At 41.5% G+C, this 20,833-nt stretch overlaps 1 protein-coding gene across 2 annotated transcripts; it reads left to right on the top strand.

Moving 5' to 3' along the window:
* Nucleotides 1-1,705: 1,705 nt before the first annotated feature.
* PGPEP1L (pyroglutamyl-peptidase I like) lies at nucleotides 1,706-20,700 on the top strand. Of its 2 annotated transcripts, none has more exons than XM_067555615.1 (5): nucleotides 1,706-1,764; nucleotides 4,345-4,397; nucleotides 16,978-17,094; nucleotides 19,156-19,385; nucleotides 20,365-20,700. In XM_067555615.1, the coding sequence occupies exons 1-5, from the start codon at nucleotides 1,731-1,733 to the stop codon at nucleotides 20,531-20,533; spliced, it is 603 nt and encodes a 200-aa protein (XP_067411716.1). In that variant the 5' UTR covers nucleotides 1,706-1,730; the 3' UTR covers nucleotides 20,534-20,700. The 2 variants fall into 2 exon arrangements, with proteins under 2 accessions (XP_067411716.1, XP_067411717.1); XM_067555616.1 differs by lacking the exon at nucleotides 1,706-1,764 and adding an exon at nucleotides 3,115-3,209.
* The last annotated feature ends 133 nt before the right edge of the window (nucleotides 20,701-20,833 follow it).

Below are 20,833 nucleotides of genomic sequence, written 5' to 3'. Positions count from 1 at the left end.
CTCAGCTCCACATCAGCTATCTTATTCTTCAGATCCATAACTTTCTGAGTGAATACTGTGCAGCATGTTGAATATTCAGGATTACTACTAAGTAAATGTTTAACTTTGGCACATAGATTAATTGATCTATTCCACGGCCAGGAGGAACCATTCTGATCATCTAACCAGCTCTCCTGTATAACACAGGCCATAGAACTTCCTCAAAAATAATTCCTAGAGCAGATCTTTTAGAAAAACATCCAATCTTGATTTAAAAATTGTCAGTGATGGAGAATCTGCCACAACCCTTAGTAAGCTGTTCCAATGGTTAATTACTCTCATTGTTAAAAATGTACGTCTTATTTCCAGTCTGAATTTGCTTAGTTTCAACTTCCAGCCATTGGATCATATTATATCTTTTTCTGCTAGACTGAAGAGCCCATTATTAAATATTTGATCCCCATGTAGCTAAATCACCCCTTAAGAAAGAGAAGGTTAAGCTAAATAAATTGAGCTTCTTGAGTTTATCACTATAATCCTTTAATCATTCTCTTGGCTGTTCTCTGAATCCTTGCCAGTTTATCAACACCTTCCTGAATAGTGGACACCAGAACTGGACACGGTATTCCAGCAGCGGTCACACCAGTGCCAAATACAGAGGTAAAATAACCTCTCTGCACCTATTCAAGATTCTCCTGTTTATGCTTCCCTTTTGGCCACAGTGTCACAGAGAACTCATGTTCAGCTGATTATCCACCATCCTCCCCAAATCTTTTTCAGTCACTGTTTCCCAGAATAAATTCCCCCATACTGAGAGTATGGCTTCTATTCTTTGTTCCTAGATGTATACATTTACATTTAGCCAGACTAAAACTCATATTGTTTGCTTGTGTCCAGCTTACCATACATAGCATTCATCTATTCCATGTTTATTTTAAAATGTGTAAGGAATCAGAGAATCATAGGACTGGAAGGGAACTCAAGAGGTTATCTAGTCCAGTCCCCTGCACTTATGGCAGGACTAAGCATTATCTAGACCTCAGACACTACGGTGATGAGCACAGTATCAAAATCAAGTCAGATTAGCTAGATAGATAATTACTCTGATACTATGCTGAGAAGTGGGCATCTATAAATACTTGTGGGTTTTTACAAACAAAAAATTTAAGAATGAGAAAAAGAAAATTTAAGTGGGGTGGAAATGGATATATATGTATTTGTAGTTAGTCATTCTGCTTAATTAAGGGGAGAAAAACTCAGTGGATTGCAACTGCGCTATAAATAGCTTACAACAAGTATACAGATGCAACAATTTAGTCCAATTAGTTTTCTGTTAGTATTGTGTATGAGCATTTTTCTGATCTACAGCGTAGTTGAACTTTCTGTCAAATGTTTTTCAGACCCTTCTTTGTTTCTTAAACACAGTATTAAGACTTCTAAAAAAAGAAAGAGAAAAGATAAAGCAAACTTCACAGTGATAGTACTGGTCAGACCTCTTTCAAAAACAGAGACATAATAAGTTTACACTTTGAAAAAGTTATGTGATTCCCAAATCATCTCTGTCACATGAATCCAAACTTGTCTCTGTCTGATGAAGTCTTTTTCACCATCCAATAGGAACCCGCATGTTTCAGAACAGATTGGGAAAAAAGGGCGTCCCACATCAGGCAGATTACCACAGATGCATGAATTACGATACTGTTCTTTAGAACTGAAAGACGACCAGTATTCACATTCTGGAGCAAAGATTCATGGATTCAAATTCCAACACTGTGGTTGTGACTGGTAAGGTTTTTTTTTTTTTGTTTTTGTTTATTAAATTTGCTTCCTTTTTTAGCCAGACATGGAATGCACACATGCCTGATCTTTGTCATAAACAGTTCCCGGGAGGGAAATACAGTAGCAACTGGTCATAGTAACAATTCCAAATGGAAAATAACTCACTGCTGTGCCTTCCTAAGAAAATCAGATGTACATCTGACCCTTTATTGTCATCCAGTTTGCTTAATTGCTCCCCGTCTCTCTCTTTTTAAAAAGAAATCTTGGTTGACATCCTCTCCTGTCCAAGTTTTGAAGCTATAAGCAATACAAACTAATGTTAGATATAGCTGACCCAAAAGGAGCTCTGAAGTGGTAAAACTAAGTCGCATCATGATGCCACATAGTCAGAGTCCAGAATTAGAACACCACATGGCAAATTTCAGGGTCTCAGTTTCATAGCAAGGTAAGGGGAAAAAAATCACAAAAAGAACAGCAGCCTCATCATTGCTAAACTAGCCCATTAAAATTAAATATACCAAATAAGCATGCCTGAGCATGCAGCTCAAGACACCAGATTTGAAGATTTATTTGCTAGCTACAGGTAATGCTGAATAACAACGACAGACCCACCAACTAGAGAGGATTTTGAGCTTTAAAAGGTTAAAACTCTTAAGGAATGCTGCTACTCACTGTAGCTCTTGATTGCCTTTAGATGAACCAGTGACAACATTACATGTTTCTTGCCATGTGAGTTGGTGGATAATTTTCCACTATAGGTCATCTGAGGACGTAGGGAATGAGGCTGAAGCTACATCAACATATTTGCCCATGATGAGCACCTTGTTAGCTTTTTCCCTTACATGGTTGTTTAGGCACAGACACCACTTGTTCAAAGAGCTTTAGAATGATATGTCTGTTAGATGCACCTTAAAGGTATTACAGAGAATTATCATAGCATGCCTCAATCACATTTTCACCTGCTTGTAATATAAACTTGCTGATCCTGCTCACAGTTTTATTATCAAGTACCTAATAATATTTCAGCCAATTTGATTTCCATGTTGGTGTAACTATTTCAATATAGTAAGATCCTCTTACAGTGATTTCTTTTCATAAAGCAGCTTTACCTTAAGCAATAGTTATTTCTGACCGCAGCTGTAATTTACATATTGCATTGTGAGCCCACTCAGAACTAACATTTTATTATAAATAGAGTTTCACTCTGACTTGGTCCCACTATATTCTTCACTGAAAGTGAAGTGGAACAAGCATGGAATGATCTGTATTTCCTTTTTGGGAAGAAAGGGGGGGCCTTTACTTTACTTACTTCAACACATGACAGTGAAGCCTGTGAAATTCATTGCCACAAGTTATCATTGAGACCAAAAGCTTAATATGATTAAAAAAAAAGGATTTGATATTTGTAGGAAGAAAACAAAGAAAAGGAAAGTATTGTCAAGCAATTGAAGGTAGGTATAACATGTAGGTGGCGTAAAAACCTTATGAGCTTTTTTCACTGCAGCCTTTATAACTATACCTAAGGCTGTATTGTTTCCATAGAAATAACATACTTTTTCCAGGGACTTCTGCAGATATTTTATTACATTTTTGGTACTCTTTTTTTCACTGGGGTTTGTTTCTTTAAAAAATAATGCACGTACAAAAAATGGGAATTAAAATAGCTTTACAGGTTCATCTGTATTAGTTGTTCCACTGACCAGGATATAAGAAATTGCCAACAGTCCACAAAGCACATACTATCTGATGTGATTTGAGATGAGGATGCAGAGGATGTGATGAGTAGAGCTCGTTGGAAATTTTCCAAATACATTTTTTTCCCCCAACAAAATGCCTTTTCAACCAAAATGAAAAGTGCTACATTTTTCATTTTTTGATGAAAAATTACTAAACAAGAAATTGATTTTTGTTTTCAAAACTGTCCATTCATCTCAAAGGGAAACCGCCTTTACTTCTGATTCCCCCCCCACCTTTTCCAAGTGGAAAAAGGATAAGTGAGAGAAAGTGGGTGGAGTCTTGCCTACCAAACAAAGCAATTTTTTTCAAAACATTAAAAAAATTTGGAAAATTTCAAATGAAATCAAGCATTTTTATTTCTTTCAGAAATGATCATGAAATATACTTTACCTTTTTCAACGAACTCTAGTGATGTGAATTCTGTAGCTATAGTGCATGGAATAGAACACAAGTTGATTTCAACATCTTTTCCAATAAAAACTAATCACTTGACACTGATTTAGTAGGTAGTGAATCCTATTCTACAACTCTTACTCATGTGAGTAACCCTATTGGCTCCAACATACCCACTGACTTCAATTACACTAGCCACCTAAGAAAGAATTACTATGCAAGTAAGCATTGCAGAATCAGGCCCTAAGTATGCACGTGTATTCTCTGTTAAAAGGGAGACAATAGAATTCCCTTAAGTATTATAAAGGCTGTATCTATCCAGTTGACTCAGTCCACAACCAAGAACATCAAGGTTAAAAAGAACAAGTACATGAGTGCATATAGGTCAGTCATATAATCCAACCCATGGCAATTGGAGTTCAAACACAGTTTAATAGCGCTCTTCTTTGGTTTCAGGTTTTGGTCCTTTTCGACAACACCTTGTTAACTCTAGCTGGGAAGCAGTGAAGGTAAGAACTGAAGAGGTTTTTCATGCAGGTCCAAGTATAAAACAAGAAAGGGGGATGCTTTGACTATAACTTCGTAATTTCCATTGTTCTATATGGGGAAGCCATTTCTCATCATCTGTAGCCCAAAGTTGGTTCTTCTGTAATACGCTCCAAAAAGAGAGGAAAGAGGAAAAAAAGCAGAAACTGCTGAATGAGTAAAAGATGAAAATGCACATATTATTTTTAAGGCTTAATTTTGCTTTGAGGTTTTTAAATCTGCCTTTCAAGTAATAGCCTTGCCCTGAAGAATTTAAAAAAGTGGACATGTTTTTGCTGTAGCGCCAGAACACCATCTTCCTGCATCAAAGAAAATGCAAAGGCAATATGTTATATTTCAGTGACATCTTCTAAATGAACTGAAGTAAAAAGGGATATTTTATATTTACACACATGCATGTATATCCACACATAAATACACATGACAATTAATTATAGAAATTGGAAAATAATCACTTTACTACAACAATCCCTAAGTATCTGTGGAGGATCCTCATTACCTACCGTCGTGTTAGATAGCTATGAGCAAAGATCATGCGGTGTCACTTTGCTCTGAGTGCACTTTTGTGGCTCCACTTTGCCTCCCACTTTCTGATGTTACCAGCCTCTGTTGTTAATACTGAAAAATAAGATCATTCAGATATGGGTTTTCCCATTGCTGGACTCTATCCATAACAAAAACATCCCTGAATTCCACCCTTGCTACAGCCAAGGAGGCTGAGCTTTGGAAACTGCCTTTTGCTCCCCAACCACGTGGGAGATCTGAACACATATCCAGAAGACCCAGATTTGATCATTTCATCAATCTAATATAGGTGTTTTAAAAATGGTGGTTTTCAATTAATATTTGGAGGAGGCCACATTTCCTGGACAGCACCATTTCCACAAATAAGTTCAGGTAAATTTCTGATTATATTTCAGAAGCATAATTTAAAAAGCTCATCTGGTGATAAACCAAGCAAAATCCAGCTAAGGGCTTACCTCACTTCCTCTGGGCCGATTTAAGGCTGTTGCACTGAGACATAAGAGGAGGCTGAACGTGACAAATTTCAGCAGCAGGCGTGTGGCTAACTGTAAAATAATAGCCCATTCCATTATATTTGGAAACTGCACTTACTGGAGCAGCAGGTTTTATCGGATTTCTTAGTTTGATATTTTAGTACTATAACGCTCTCAAAAAGGTGAAATGTATGTAAATGCCATATGTATTTCTGAACAGCAGGAGCAGCCATAGAGTTCTGCTGAGTGTGTCTACACATTATCTCTGTTCATTACAATTTCCAGCAATTTCTAACACACAAAATGGCTACTGCAGGCTTCCACACACAGACCCACCCCAATCCCGGTCTCTCCTCTTAGATATTTATTTGTACAGTTAATCTAAGATAAAGTCTTTCACACAAGCTGTATCAATATACTTTGCTGAGTCGCATAGACAGACAGGATTGTAAGGTAGAAAAGAAATTATGAAGACGAGATTTGAAGCGAGATGGAGGATGAATGAGGTGGAGATATTGAGGGGGGGGAAACAGATTCCAGATGACACTAGAAAAGATGAAGATGCAAAGAATAATGGTGAGAGTGCACAGCAGGGCTGAGAGGAGCCCAGGGAAAGATGAAGGGAGGTGGTGGTCATGGTCTGTGAAGTTGGCTAGAACATGTTCATAAAAAAAGCAAGAGAAAAAGATATAAAATTCATCTGGACCATGGAATAGATGAGGAGCCAATAGAGTAATGGCAGAAGTAAGACATTAGTGCACCATAGTAACTGTACTTGGTGATGATGCAGAGTCCACTGCTACAAGATTACAGCTTTTATGCAAGCTGTAATGATAGCTATTGAAGATCTGACTTTAATTAAATTGAAACGCAGTAAAGCCAAGATTATTGAGACACTAGGGGTTGGTTTCTGGTTTGATCCTGGGGAAAATTTGCCAACTCCTCTAGGAATACAGTTTTGTCTTCAATGAAAGTGTACAGGACAGGGCAGGGGACTGGGACACGGACCAGCACTGGAGGGAGATCATAATGTTTGGAAGAAGAAATTCATTAGGCACTCAGTGAAGTGATGAGGAGATAGGTAACCTAATCCCCATAGGCTACTAAAAAACAAACACTTCTATTGTACCTTTCAGTACTCCAAGCATATCAGGAGGCCAGCTTGACATATGCCCCAAACCACAAATATTTATCAGTTGACAATGCGCTTGCTCATCATCTCCTGATTTCCACTGGTCCTAATTTTAGACACAGTATCATCTTTTCCTGGTTGGAAATAAAATATGTTCTTTATCTGCAAGCAGAACAGCTTAAGGCCAGAACGCGCTGATGAAACAAGTTTTTGTAACATCATGTCATGTGCCTTCTGTGCCAGGAAGTTATGTAATGATAGCTAAAACATTCTATAATTAAAAATACCTAAGTCACGGTGCACAGAGGAGATCAAATCCCTTCCCTCAGCTGCAACACCCCATATGTGGGATTAGTTTCTGCTTGTATTGGAGATGCTGCTTTGGATTCTGATTCCATTGTGGTGCAAGGAAGAAAAATCCAGATGATGGAGAGAACTATGCAGCAAAACAGGAAGAGTCTGACACTTTGATAGGCCAGTGGGTTGTTCTGGCTGGCTTAGTAATCTGGGGCCAAATCCCACTGGCCTGGTTCAGACAAGCAGTCCTGGGGTCTTCAGAGGCTTACACACAAGCTAAAGTCAGCAGAATTTGGCATGGACATTTGATTGGTCTGAACTCCTGCTACTCCTTACACAATCCTCCGCATTCCCACCAACTTCAAGGACTGACATTAAAGGCACCTTCCTTCTCATTGAGGAGAACTGGGCCAAATCCTGCTCCCCTTATTTACACTGAAAACCCAGTGAAGACCATGGGAATTTGACTCGAATAAGGCAGGATTTGGCCCTCACTGTGGAGCTTATCAGCAGTGATCCGAAGGTGACGGGGGGTCTGCATGTGGATCACTAAGTGATGCAAGGCAATACTGGCACCCTGGAGGACCAGCCATTAATACACCTAGGTTCAACATAAAAAGGACTGTATAGTAGCAGCAGCTTTACTGACCACATCCATTCAAGCTGGCTGACTATCTACCATTAGTTGGATCTCCCCTAAGCGTTGCCTCACCATGAACTAGGGCTTGTGTAAGAACTCTAAATAACACGGCACTTCCAGCAGAGTTGCTAGGGTTCAGACAGTGCCACTTGCCACCATTTGTAGGTCAGAGTTTAGCTTAATCCTCGGTTCCTGCAGGAGCATGGCAGCAATCACAGAACCAAAAGGCATCGATGTACAGTTTCACCTTCAACACTCTTCAGCATGGAGCATTATAGGCAGGTTCCCCTCAGCATAGGAGCAAAGACTTCTCTCCCATGGGCTATACCTTTCCTCTTAAAGCCCTGCTTCCTTAAGAAGGCCCAGCTGCCAGGCCTTCCATCGCAGGCTGGCAGATTCAAACCTCTCTTCAGGGTGTGGCAGGCACTTTGCTCTTCCAGATATGATTACTGAGCCCTTCTCCTTGCTATGAGTAGGATACACTCTCCCATCACAGCCACATGGATCCATTGAAAGCAGTCTACTTCTGTTGTTTCCAAGCAGTAATCAGGCACACAACGATGGGGAGTGTCATCTGCAGGACAGTGCCTATCTATTTTCGGTGGCTACACTGAATTCCCCTTTTTTCCCATCCTGAGGAGCCAGAACACAAGAATGACCAAGCCAGTCTAGATCCAGGACTACCACCAGGCTCTGACCTCATTCATACTGTCCTGGAAAGAGACACTGTAATGGGATGTACCGAGGGTGACCACTTGTTTCAAATTGGGCAGGACAGTCCCAAAATGCAGAGTTCAAGTCCTGGGCTGAATGACTCTGGGACAGCATTTGTCCTGCATTCCCTGCAGCGCCACTGCCTGAGGCTCAGGGGCGACACCAGCCTCTTCCCGGTGGGTGCGGGGAGAAAGTGGCAAGGTGGGCCTTAGCCTCCCACCACCACAAGCCTTTGCCCCCTGCTCCATCTCTCCCTCCCGAGGCCCCTCCTCTGACCAGACCAAAAGATGGAGCCAGGCAATAGTAAGAGCTTCTCAGGGAGCCCAGGCTGCTGTGGGGAGCCCGGGACACTCCCCACCATGCCCTGGGTGGTGTTCCCTGGGGGTCAGGGACACAGACCAGGGGCTGCTCTTGCACCCTCCGCCCTCCCCCCCCCCATGGCAAGGGGAGGGTCCCGGGCTCCCCACAGTGGCCTGGGCTTCCTGGTCAGCTCTCACCACGGCCAGGCCAGGGGGTGGGGCTCAGGGCAAGAGGAGCAAGGGGCAGGGCCATGAATGGGGCGAGGCTCCTGCATGTCTTGCTTTTGCCTTTTGAAAAGGTGGTCACCCTGGGTTTAACCAGCCCCTTTGAGGCCCCCCCACTGAAGGCCTTGCAGTCCTACCACACCCCACCCCATGAAAGGAGCAGTGAAGGCGAGTCCTCCAGGCCTACCTAGAAAGGCTACAGCCACAGCAGGCTCAGTTAAAAGGAGCTGCAGGGCTTGAGCCAGTCAGTTCCTGGCTGGGAGCAGAGGAGTAAGGAAGGGTGCTACTTGCTGGACTCAAGGGAGAACCTGACGTTGGATTCTGGTGGCATTGGCATTTGGTGAGGGAGAAGAGGAGTTGAGAACTTCAGCCCTGAAGTAAGGGTGAAGAGGAAGGTGCTACATGGGAAGCAGGCCAGGGAATGCAGCAGCAGCAGCAACTATTAAAGAAAGCAGGATGTGGTTACTATTTGTATGGTCCCTGGGTTGGGACCTGGAGTACTGGGTGAGGCCTGAGTCCCCCCCACAAGCTGCTGAGAAAGGGCTAAGACTCAATACTAAAGGGGCTAGAATTTAAAACAGGACAACAGAGAACCTCTGAGGACAAGTCTCCAGGGAGAGAGCCCTGGGGCACTGCTCTATACCAGGGCAGGCACGGACTTACAGCTAACCCAGAAGGGGCTGAGGACTGAGCCCAGAGACAGGGTTAAAGATATGAACAAGAGCACAGGGACAGGCCCTCTTGGACCTTTTATACCCTGGCAGGGGTTCCCTCATGTGTTGAGCACCACTGATGACCCACCTGGTGAGGGTGACAGCCAATGGGAGCACTGCAAGCAGAGAGCGCGCAGGTTCACACCCAGATGACAGGAGGTGCTCACGAGAGGTGACATATAAAAGCGTCACAGACATATAAAAGGGTTTTGCTTTCCTTGTTGGTAAAACACTGCATTTGATTGCCTTATTTGTCATATAAAACACAATACACAAAGCATGTGACGAATACCTGCCATGTTTGTATTCACATGAGTTCTCATCTCAACTCGAGAAGATTCACACGCCAGGCATCCATACATGTCCCATTCATCGCACCGCTTGAGTATTTAGGAGAAAGGACAAATCAAAAGGAAGTGAAGATATCCGTGATTCTGTCAATTCAGGGTCACTGGGAAATGCATCAACATTTTTACTAAAAACATGGCCTGGCACTGGTTGAATAGTGCTGGAAAAACTGAGCTTCCCTTTTAGAAACCTGCCTTTGTAAAGTCTTTCATGGTTCTTTTAACTCCAGTCACCTGAAATACCCTCTTAAAATATACATGGAAGTGCAGCAGCAACTTTTAACTCTCGAAACGCAGAGCATAACTCTCACATAACACACAATATATTTACCCCCCATCAGTTGGCAAATTACAGCCAGCGATTGTCAAGAGACAAGGTAGGTGAAGTACTCTCTTTTATTGGACCGACCTGAAGAGTACCTCTGTGGAAGCTTAGAAAGCTTGTCTTTTTCACCAACCGAAGTTGGTCCAACAAAAGATATTACCTCACCCAACTTCTCTCTCTCATACCCTGGGACCAACATGACTAAAACACTGCAAACAGGCAGTGATTCTGACAGGTTGGCTGCTCAGTATCACTCGCAGTTCCCTCGGAATCAAATCCCCTCAACCCGAACCTGTTTCTAAATCTCCTCCAAATAAGGTCAGGTGTCTGCCACGTGACAACACCCAATTACCAAATCAGAGCAGGGCACTATCAAGATCAGGGTCCCAACTAGATAACAGGACTCAAGCCAAAACAAGGTGGCAAAACTCAGCATAATTAGTCTATGATGACTGCATTAAAAGGGAAATGGTCAACTCCTTCTAGGAGCCAGTTTTTCTAGTTGGGACTAGGAGTCAGGCCTCAAGCTCTGTTCTTACTCTGATTTTAGGAAATTTGTCACTTAACCTCTCTATGCCTCACTTTAACCATCTGTATAGTGAAGAGACTGCTATTTTATCTACCTCCGAGGGTTTTCATGGAGCTTAATTAATATCCATAAAGTGCTTTGAAATCCTTCAGTGAATGGGTACAGAGAACTGAAAGCTATTTTTAAGGAGTTTTCATTTCAATTTTTAATGTTTCCTTTTTGGTAAAACATTCTGAGGAGCTGAAAGTATATCTGCAGACCTTTAAAAATACCCTCTTTTTATATTTATTGACAAGTTTGGTAAATATATATTTTAATTCCCTTTTTCTTACAACATGTTATCCTAGCACAACGTCATTTATAACACAGCATGTGCAAAAATGCTAACATGTTTCTGTGCCGAGTCTGCATGCACAGTTATTTTAAATGTGTGTGAAATCATGGTAACTGCTTGCATGAATATGCAGTTGTGTCTACCTAGATATTGTTACCCCCTTTTGGAAATTGACAATGGAGTCCTGTTTCCTTAAACACAGTAGGACTCAAAGAGGAGGCAGTTTCTTTGCTCAGACTTGCAAACCTCTTTCCATCCAGTATTCTAACCAAAAATCTCCCTTCTCTTCAGGCTACATTTTCTAGTGAGTCTCTTGCTGTCTGCTTGAAATTTTTGGCTGCCTCTTTCTGCATGTTCCCTGGCTGCTGCTGCTACTGCTGCTCAGACTAAGGTGACCAGATAGCAAATGTGAAAAATTGGGACATGGGGGTAGGGGTAATTGGTGCCTATATAAGAAAAAGCCCCAAATATCAGGACTGTCTATATAAAAATCGGCTCATCTGGTTACCCTAGCTCAGACACACACATGATCAAACAATACCCAGCAAAACCACTCCATCCACATAGCTCACTTTCTGACCAGCCTTGCATGTGGCTTGTGTTTTGGGGGGTAGCGCCTATTGTTTCAACTATCTTACTTCAAAAAAGGACCTTAACTGGTTCTTACATTTACCCTGAATAAAGAGTGTATATTTCACCTGCCAGTTTCACCAACTTCACACCCAACCTCCATCATAACAGTATGTTTTTGGTCCTAATCACTATAATATTCAAGTGCCCCATAATATTTAACTGATTTTATCTTCATAGGAACCCTGTAGAGTAAGGAAGTATTATTCCCATTTTACAGGAAGGGAACTGAGGCAGAGGATAGATTAAGTGACTTGTCCAGTGTTATATAGGTAGTTTGTGGCAGAATCAAGAATTGAACCTAGTAACAACTTCCAGACTGTCAGGCCCTCCCTCTTTGACTATGTGATTGCTTATATTGCTGCCGATTTTCTGTGTAGAAATGCGCACATGCTATTGAGAAAATCTAGTCCATGTCACCAGAAATTGGCACACTTCCGGGAACCATATTGTACAGGGCTTACAATGTCTCTTTTGGCCTTATCTGCACATAAATTTGTACTGATTTTAATTAAACTTTTTTAGTTAAACTGGTGCAAACCCTTGTGTAGGTGCTTGTATTCCAGACTAAAAATGCCTTATTTTGGTTCATGTTAAGCCTGTTTCTAGTCGATTTATGGTAAACTATGCCTTTTTAAACCAAAATAAAAGTGTCTGTATCACCCTTTTACTAAATCAGTTTAAAAAAAAAACACAATTTCAATTAAATTGCTGCAACTTTTCATATAGATAAGCCCTTAGTAAATAGGAAGCCCTACAAATTGGTTTCTTTTTTGCTCTATGACTAGTGTACTCTAAAAAAAAAAGTCAATATCAGGAGGATAACACCTCAGCAGGTGCTTTTCCATTTGAAGACAGCTTGAGTTTGAGGAATAAACTGGTAGGGGAGCATCCTGTGAATATTTAATTATGCAAGAACTTCCTGGTGGTCCAAATTATGGTCCCTAATAGTATCAGGAGGTTTCTAAAGCACAAGATACCTGCTAACACAGAAGCTGACCCATTTTAGAATTTCTACACCTGAACTCACATGTTCTTTTAGATTACTATTGTCTCCATTCTTGTAGCAGCTAGAACTCTGGCAAGTTTGGACCGTGATCACGATTCACTAACCATACAGCACCCTACTTAACAGATTTCTGTGTTCAATTGGCCAATGATGCCATTTTCCACTGTCCACTTTTAAAATTTTCAAACAAGTACCTTTGTGCTTTCTCCCATGCTGAGGAGCTCCCCATAAACATCCACAAATCTCATATTCTCCTTCTAATCCCTCTTTAAAATTCTCCTGTATGGTAATGTCTACAAAAACTTGATAACGGTTAGGCCATTGGTGTGTGGATAGCACAGGATCATGCTGACCAATAGTGTCTCATTGTTTCCTTATACTCCCTGTCATTCTGTCTATATCCATCTGTTCTTTTGTCTTATACCAAGATACAAGCTCTTTGAGGCAGGGCGATCTTTTTATTGTGTTTGTGTACAATGCCTAGCACAATGGAGGTCTAGATCCACGAATAGGGCTATAAGGAACTATAGTCCAGTAACACAGAAATAGGACATGTCTACAAACTTTGGTCAACACAAGTTATATTGGCATACAGCTGTATCAGTGCAAAGTGCAGTGCACTACGGATAGCTATCCGAGCATGCCACGTGCTGCCATCTGGCACAATGCCTTTTGAGAAATTTTCACCATATGTTGTGGGATAGAAATGACTCACTCAGGGATCTCTGGGAGCTTGGGGTCAAATTCCCAGCATGCAACTTGTCCAACCCCATATATTATCCTTTTCCCATCATTTCCACATTTAAAAAAAAATTCCCATAAACCCATGAGATACATTTCCGTGTCCGCCATCTCTGACAGAAGCACGGCTCTGCACTATTCTCATGAACAATGCAAGCACAGGACACAATTCTCCTGTATTTGCAGACCTGCAGGAAGTACCACATCAACGGGGGACAGGGGAATTTATTCAAGGAAAATTTGTGACAGAGTGAAAAAACAATTCAAGATTGTTGGTGGTGTTCGCAGAGCAGCTGCAGACAATGGCACTTCCGGGCCATTGCAATGAGCACTGACTGGTTGGATTGCATTGTTATGCAGGTACGAGATGACGAGCAGTGGCTGCAGAATTTTTGGATGCACATCACCACATTCCTGGATCTGTGTGCTAAGCTCACACCAGCCCTCTAGTGCAGCGACACCAGACAGAGTTGTACTGACAGTGGAGAATTGCATTGTGAAGCTTGCAATGCCGGATTGTTTCTGGCCAGTAAGAAATCCAAAGTTGGGGCCATTGCCATGCAAGTGTATAGGGCCATTAATTGTCTCCTGCTACGCAGGACTGACTCTCTGCAAAGTGCTGGATGTTGTGGATAGATTTGCACCTACGGGGATCCCAGTTGCGGTGGGGTGATAGAACACATATCCCTATATTGGCATGTGCCCACCTTGCCACCGAGTACATCAGCAGAAAGGGTTATTTTTCTAGGGTTATGCAAGCATTGGTGGATCACCAGGGATGCTTCACTGATATCAGTGTGGGCTGGTCAGAGAAGGTGAATGATGCATGCAACTTTAACAACACAGGACTTTTCAGACATCTGCAAATAGACATTCTTTCCTGACCGGTGGATTACCTTTGGCAATATTGAAATGCCAATAGCGATTCTGGGATCCCAGCCTACCCTTTGCTCATGAAGCCATACACTGGCCACCTCAACAACACAAGGAAAGATTCAGCTAATGGCTCAGCATGCACAGAATGATAGTTGAATGTGCTTTTGGTAGATTGAAGGGACGCTGGTGGTGTTCACTCAGATTGGATTTCAGTGACAACAAAATATCCCAGTGGTTATGGCTGCTTGTTGGGTCCTGCATAATATCTGTGAGGCAAAGACTGGCTAGAGTGAATATGGCCCACTAGAGATTGGGGGAGAATTCTCTGTTGCATGAAGCAATAAAATTTCAGTCCTGATTCCATGGGTATGAGCATAGGACACTGAATACTGGCACTATTTTCCACAAGCAGTAGTGGTTTTAGCTGATCTCACTCATGAGGATAACAAGCACAAAGCACACAGCGGGTACCAGTGTGCCGAAACTGCTGGGTCCATGAGTCGCTAACCTGTTTACTGCAATGGTGACAGCTGAACTCATCGCACAGTGGCATGGAAAAGTGTCCTACCATGGAGGAAGAAATAAGGCAGCCGTCCTTATTAGAAACCTTACAAACCTTTGGGAGAGCACTGCGGAGTATCTCTATGGAAGTTTAATTTAGATCTCTCAGGAAGGTGAAAGGGACATCCCTACGTACATAAACAAACTGCTCCACATGCCCCTCCCCCACACCCTACAGGAGAATGAAAAGCAAACGCCAACCCTACCTCTCTGTTGTAACTCTACCTCTTCTAATGTAAGTAAAACAATTAAAAGTCAGTACAGTACACCTCTGTCTTATGATGGCCCAGGCACCATCCTTACATTTACCTATTGTAAGGAAAAATGCATGCATACACTTACCTGAGGTCTCTTCCCCTTCATCAGGCTCATCTGTGCTCGCCTGAGACACTGGCTAGCTTGACTGGCAGAGCCTCCAACAGATCCTGGCTCATGACATGGCTGGAGCCCTCTGCCATATCTCTTCCTCCTCCTCCTCACTGTTCATGGCAGGGGTCTCTGTCTTGGGCTCCTTCAACATATCCATGGTACTGTGCTGGGTGTTGGTGGTGTCTCCTCCAAGTATGACATGAAATTATGGCTCAGCACTAGATCTCTTGGTCTCCCTGGCCTAGTGGTACACCTGGCCAAGTTCCTTTGCTTTCACACAGCACTGCTGCTGATCCCCATCGTACCACTTTGCCTGCATCCCCCATGCAACCGGCTCATAGATGTCCATGTTACTATGGCTGGCCCATAGCTGGGCCTGCACAGCCTCTTCTCACCATAGGCCCAGGAAATCCAGTACCTCCTGTCTACTCCTGGCAGGATTGTGTGGAGCCAGCATGGTTGGTTGGGCAGTTGCACACAAAAAGGATGAGCTGCTGGGCAATCAGGAAGAGGCATTTTAAAAACAGGCAGGATGTCTGAAAGGGGGCAGAGGGGTCGTTTCCAGTCTCCACGACCCCTGGACAGCGGCGTTTACAACGGAGACCAGAGCGGTCACTCTCGCAGGGAATGTGGCATTCTGAGATGGCTGCTGGAGAACTGTTGGAGTCGACACAGGTCATGCAGCGTCTACACTAGCTCCGCCCTGACTTCAGCAGCTTGCCCATGGCTCCACACTGTTTGAGAAGGTCGTTTTGCTGCATTGCCATAACAGGGTGTGTGTGTCAGCCAGAGACAAATTAGTGTAGATACATGCACAGACCGGTTGACACAAGGTGACTTAAATCAACCTAAATCTGTAGCGTAGACCAGCCTAATTAATAATAAAGCACTTAAATTATTTTGGATCTAACAGAGATTATATTTTCCTCTCGGCCTCTGATACAATCTTCAGCATTTTGCTGCTGATTTGAGTTCCTTCTGCATGAGCTATGGGCCAAATTCACCCGCTGTTGTGTCGCCATTGATATAGATGGAACAGCACCAGTCAGTACTTAGTCAGTTACAATTCAACTAAGAGTGCAGAGGTGAATGACAGCAGCAGCTTTACCATTTATTTTTGGTCCCCACGTCTTACAGGGAGGTTGCAATCAGTCACATTACCAAGGCTTTGCAGTAAAAGAGGAAGAATCTCATTAAATGTTCAAATTAAATGTGCATTAAATAAAATGCTAATCGTAAATGGGCTTGGGTTTTATTTTTTTGGAAGCAGACACATAGCACTGCATTCTTAAGCAAGATGATGCAATGGCCTCTCAAAGACTGTCAGTGCCCAGAGGAAAAAAGGCTGGCAGTGTTCTCTAAATGTGTTTACTTCCCCGCAGGCATTGTTTCCTTGCTCGTGTCAGATAGTTTATTGAGCACAGCTAATCAATGTTTCCGCTGACAAGAAAATTGGAACAGTTGATTTAGGAAGCAAGTGTTCAAGGGCAAATTTCCCAGTCCACACAGTTTAGAATTGGGACCCATCCACAAAAGCATCCCTAGTGAGAAACAGGTCCGCTTTCCCTTAAAGACACTGGACTATTCTCTCCCCCCGACCCCATGCCCCTTCCTCAGTACACACTTGAGCAAGGAGAACAACTAACATGTGACTAGTCATCTCTATGGATCATTTGGGAACTACTAGGGTAGCTATGCTGCATTGTAATGTACTCTCTGAATCGGGCCAAAGTCCGATTTCCACATCACCCTTTGAGACAATTTGATGTTTTTACAAGTCTGTGCTGCTTCTTTCTACGTACAGGAGATGTCCAAGCTAGGCCTTGGTGAAAACGTAGATCTCCACATCATGCAACTGCCAGTGGCTTATCAAAAAGCAAAGGAACTGGTCTGCAAGATATGGACGACTCTTCAACCACTAGTGAGTGATTATATAGTTGAATTTTTTTTTGCTTAAATTAAAATTGAACCAAATGATACGGTATCTGTTCAGAAGGTGGACACAGTTTGTTCATTAAATATAGTCAGGAAAAAAGTGGATAGAAAAGTAGGGTGGGACTCCTGAGTGAGTGCCATGAGCTAGGTTTCTTTGGTTCATCCACCCTATTTGAGCTTTAAAAACCTCCCCCTCCCACGAAACAAGGGGTAATATCTTTCAACCACCTGAAGTGATGGTGAGCAATGGAATATAATTTTGTCCCTCTGAGAGGAGCAAAATGGACAATCAGGTCTTTGAGGGACATTGAGAGCAATTAGATCATGACCCAAAAGTGAACCTTCGCCAGACCACAGATAGACTCAGTGCCTGTTAGGAGTGTGAGCTGTAGCAGGGATACATGAACGTGTGAACAAAGCTTTCAGCAAGCAGCAGAAGGGGCGCAGTGTTGGCTTCTATGGCAGTAACTAAATTCAGCTCAGAAAAACAAACATGGAAAATATGTGGGGAGATGGGAATGCACATCTAAGAAAGCATGGGTGTTGGAGGAATATTTCTCTCCTGTGTCTAGTTTAGAGAGGGTAGTGGTGGTGCAAAAATACAGAACTCCTTTGGTGACTTCACAGCAATCAAATGACAGCTGAAGAGAGCCCTTTACATCTCCTACAGTACCTAATCATCTAGCTAGGTTCCTACATGATGCTCATCACCATGGTATTTGAGTGTGTTGCCCCCTTGGACGGGATGACCGCTAGCCATTGTTCACTACATATCAATGTAAGAAATTTCCCACGTTAATGTTTGAGAAGTTTAAAGGAACAGCGATTGTTCAAGAGGTGAATGTATTCAACTTAGATCCATTTTGAGCAACTGTTCAATTTGGTTTTTACTGGATCCCCATAAAAAAATCTTCCTCTTAAAAAAGGAAACTAGATACACACAGAATGTCAGGCTTTTTAACAGTGTTCTTGTGGAATAAATTTCAATCAGATGCATGCATATCACCGTTAGGAAAAAATGTTTACACACTTTTAAAAACGTATATTTTACACACTAAAGTACATTCCTTTCAGTATGCAAATGCTTAAATCAGGAACACCATATTTACAGGGGGGTGTCTCTGTGAACCAGTTTAACCTAATGAGAATCAGGAACATAAATTACATAACTTCTGCATAATAGCAATGCATTTATCTGGGTCAAGTGATGAAATGGCACTTAGATATAGTGATGAGCATGGTATAAAATATATATGGTGCTGAACTATGCATAGAATAGTCCTTTCCTACAAACACTGATAAATACAGATTTGGGGCCAAATCTCGTAATCCTTGTGCTCCTAAAACTTCCATTTAATGAAGTTTTCGGTGTGCAAGAAATTCAGGATTTATATTCTAAAAGTAGTAATAAAGCTGAAGTACAGCAAGTCTCTCTTATTCCAGCATCATCATCCAATACAGTATTTGTCATTTTAAAATGAGGCTTTTAAAAAAATCCTTCTTTGCTTAACTGGGAAAGCCACCTATTTGGAATAAGAAGCTGCTAACCTTGATGGCTTGATTAAAAGGATTCTATGTCCTGAGGGTAATATAATCTGGAGTGGGTCTTTAAAAAATCCCAGAATGTTGCACAATGTGTGTGTCAGACAAGATTGTGTAGGTGGTTTAAAGTGTCAGCTAAAGATTTAGGATGAAAATTGATGCAATTTGATGCACATACTAATGAGGAAATAGTTTAGCTTTTACCAATGATGCTGTATGCAGAACAGCAAAGATCCTCCATAAATTGCAAAAAGAAAACTATGTATCTTTGTGCTAAAACACATTCTGGAGTCTGAACTGCTTAGATAAAACAAACAGCTCAAGTCCAGTTTTGTTCTACATTACAAAGGTTATCTAAGTTTTCAGTAAAGAGGGGCTATAAGCAACACACTCCACCTTGGAGCGGCTATTTCACAGATTGCTTGGCACTGTTCCATTAGATGTTTTTGAAAACAGGTCTGTCGTTTTAATTTCCTGTTATTCACTCTGGTGGGGATAAAAACAGCTTACTGTTCACATTGGACTCGCTTCATCCTCCAAAGCAATCATCATCTTTGAACAGTGTGGGAAGAACAAAGGCTACAAAGAGATGGATGTTTGTGGTTTTTGCCCAGAAGGTGGCTGTTGTCTGTTAGATGGCCCAGAAAGGATTGAGTCTACAATTAATATGAAAACTCTCTGGAAAAACATTTCAGTGGAAGGAATTGATGTCGTCTTTTCCAGAGATGCAGGAAGGTAAACACATTATTAGTGGGAGAGGTAATTAAATCAGCTCATTTCACCTTCAAGAATCATTACAATGACATGCTCCCCGCACCAATACAAATGTCTACTTAAAGCAAACAGTCACAGGAGTGAACAGGACATGAGGGACTGAAAATTTGGACTGAAATGTAAATTTTTTTAGAAACTTTTGCACAAAAGTAAGGCCAATCAAAATCTTTCCTTGAATTTGTAAATTACAGGAGAAACAATTTTTAACACAAAACATCCTAGGCCAGTGACCCAAATTTTTCAGCATTGTGCCAGATAATGAGTTATACTGACTAGCCACTGATTTTAATGCACTTTCATTGTCCTGAGCAAGAGGAGTAGACAAAGTGAACAAGCAGGTTTAAAAGAGTAAACAAATTCATTTTAAAACTTTTTCTTTAAAAAAAGTGTCCATGGCAGCTAACGATTTTCTTGAATGGGGTTCTTTAACCTGCCTTTAAAAAAAAAAAAAAAAAAAAAAAAAAAACTAGGATTCTTGAAGGTCAAAATTAGCTAGTTTTTATTTTCACTGTGTTTAGGTCTCAGAGTAATGTGATGTGAACAAGGGGGAAGAATTTATCCAGCAAATGAAGTATGTTACACGTACACAAAAAGTTCTGAAGTAGTGCTACTTTTTTTTTGTTAGTGGGTGGGGGGTATGATTCTAGTTGCGGTGGGTGTGTGGGAGGGACAATTGGATGATTTTCCAATCTAATTTGTTTGTGAGCCCACAAAACTGCCTGCATAATTTTTATTTTGCAGTATCTATTAAGTGTGTGTCCATCAAATCAAGCCAACACTCAAGGAATGTTTGTTTCTCAAACTGGTTTGAGTTCTTTTTGTTTTCCATTTTTCCTGATACAAAGCACATAAGTTAAAATCTGGTTTAAACTATGTTTAATTAAACCGAAATTTAGCTTTCCTTAATTCAGCTTTTTTTTTTTCTTTTTAAATGTTGTAGGTACATCTGTGATTATACCTATTATACTTCTCTGTATTATGGTAATAGAAGAGCAGCTTTTATCCATGTGCCTCCATTATCCAAACTGATAACAGCAGACTTTCTAGGAAGAGCACTACAAATAATTATCTTAGAGATGTTAAAGCAGTGTGGGGAAAAGACAGAATAAAAGGATGGTTTACAAAAGATGCTCATGTTTCTCAAAACACAGTAGAACTGTTTTACCTTCCTCTGAGGCAACCCTAAGATTTAAAAAAACAACAACAAATTATGTAGCATTTGGGGGGAATATAAAATATGTTCTAAAATCCTACAGTGACTTTATTCTGGCAAATTTTTCACTACATAAAAAGCTTGAAAGCAAAACAAATTAAAAAGATGAAAACAATCTTTAGAGTAACATAAATGACTGGTGATTTATCTGGCTAATGGTAACAAATTTACTTCTGATTTAGGAAACGAGGAAAAT

The sequence above is a fragment of the Emydura macquarii genome, unplaced genomic scaffold (genome assembly GCF_026122565.2).
Source record: "Emydura macquarii macquarii isolate MOO-44397 ecotype Brisbane River unplaced genomic scaffold, CSIRO-AGI_Emac_v2 contig_1644, whole genome shotgun sequence".
Classification (NCBI taxonomy): domain Eukaryota; kingdom Metazoa; phylum Chordata; order Testudines; family Chelidae; genus Emydura; species Emydura macquarii.
Note: the sequence above shows the minus strand (reverse complement) of the source record. Positions and strands in the feature narration are given on the sequence as shown.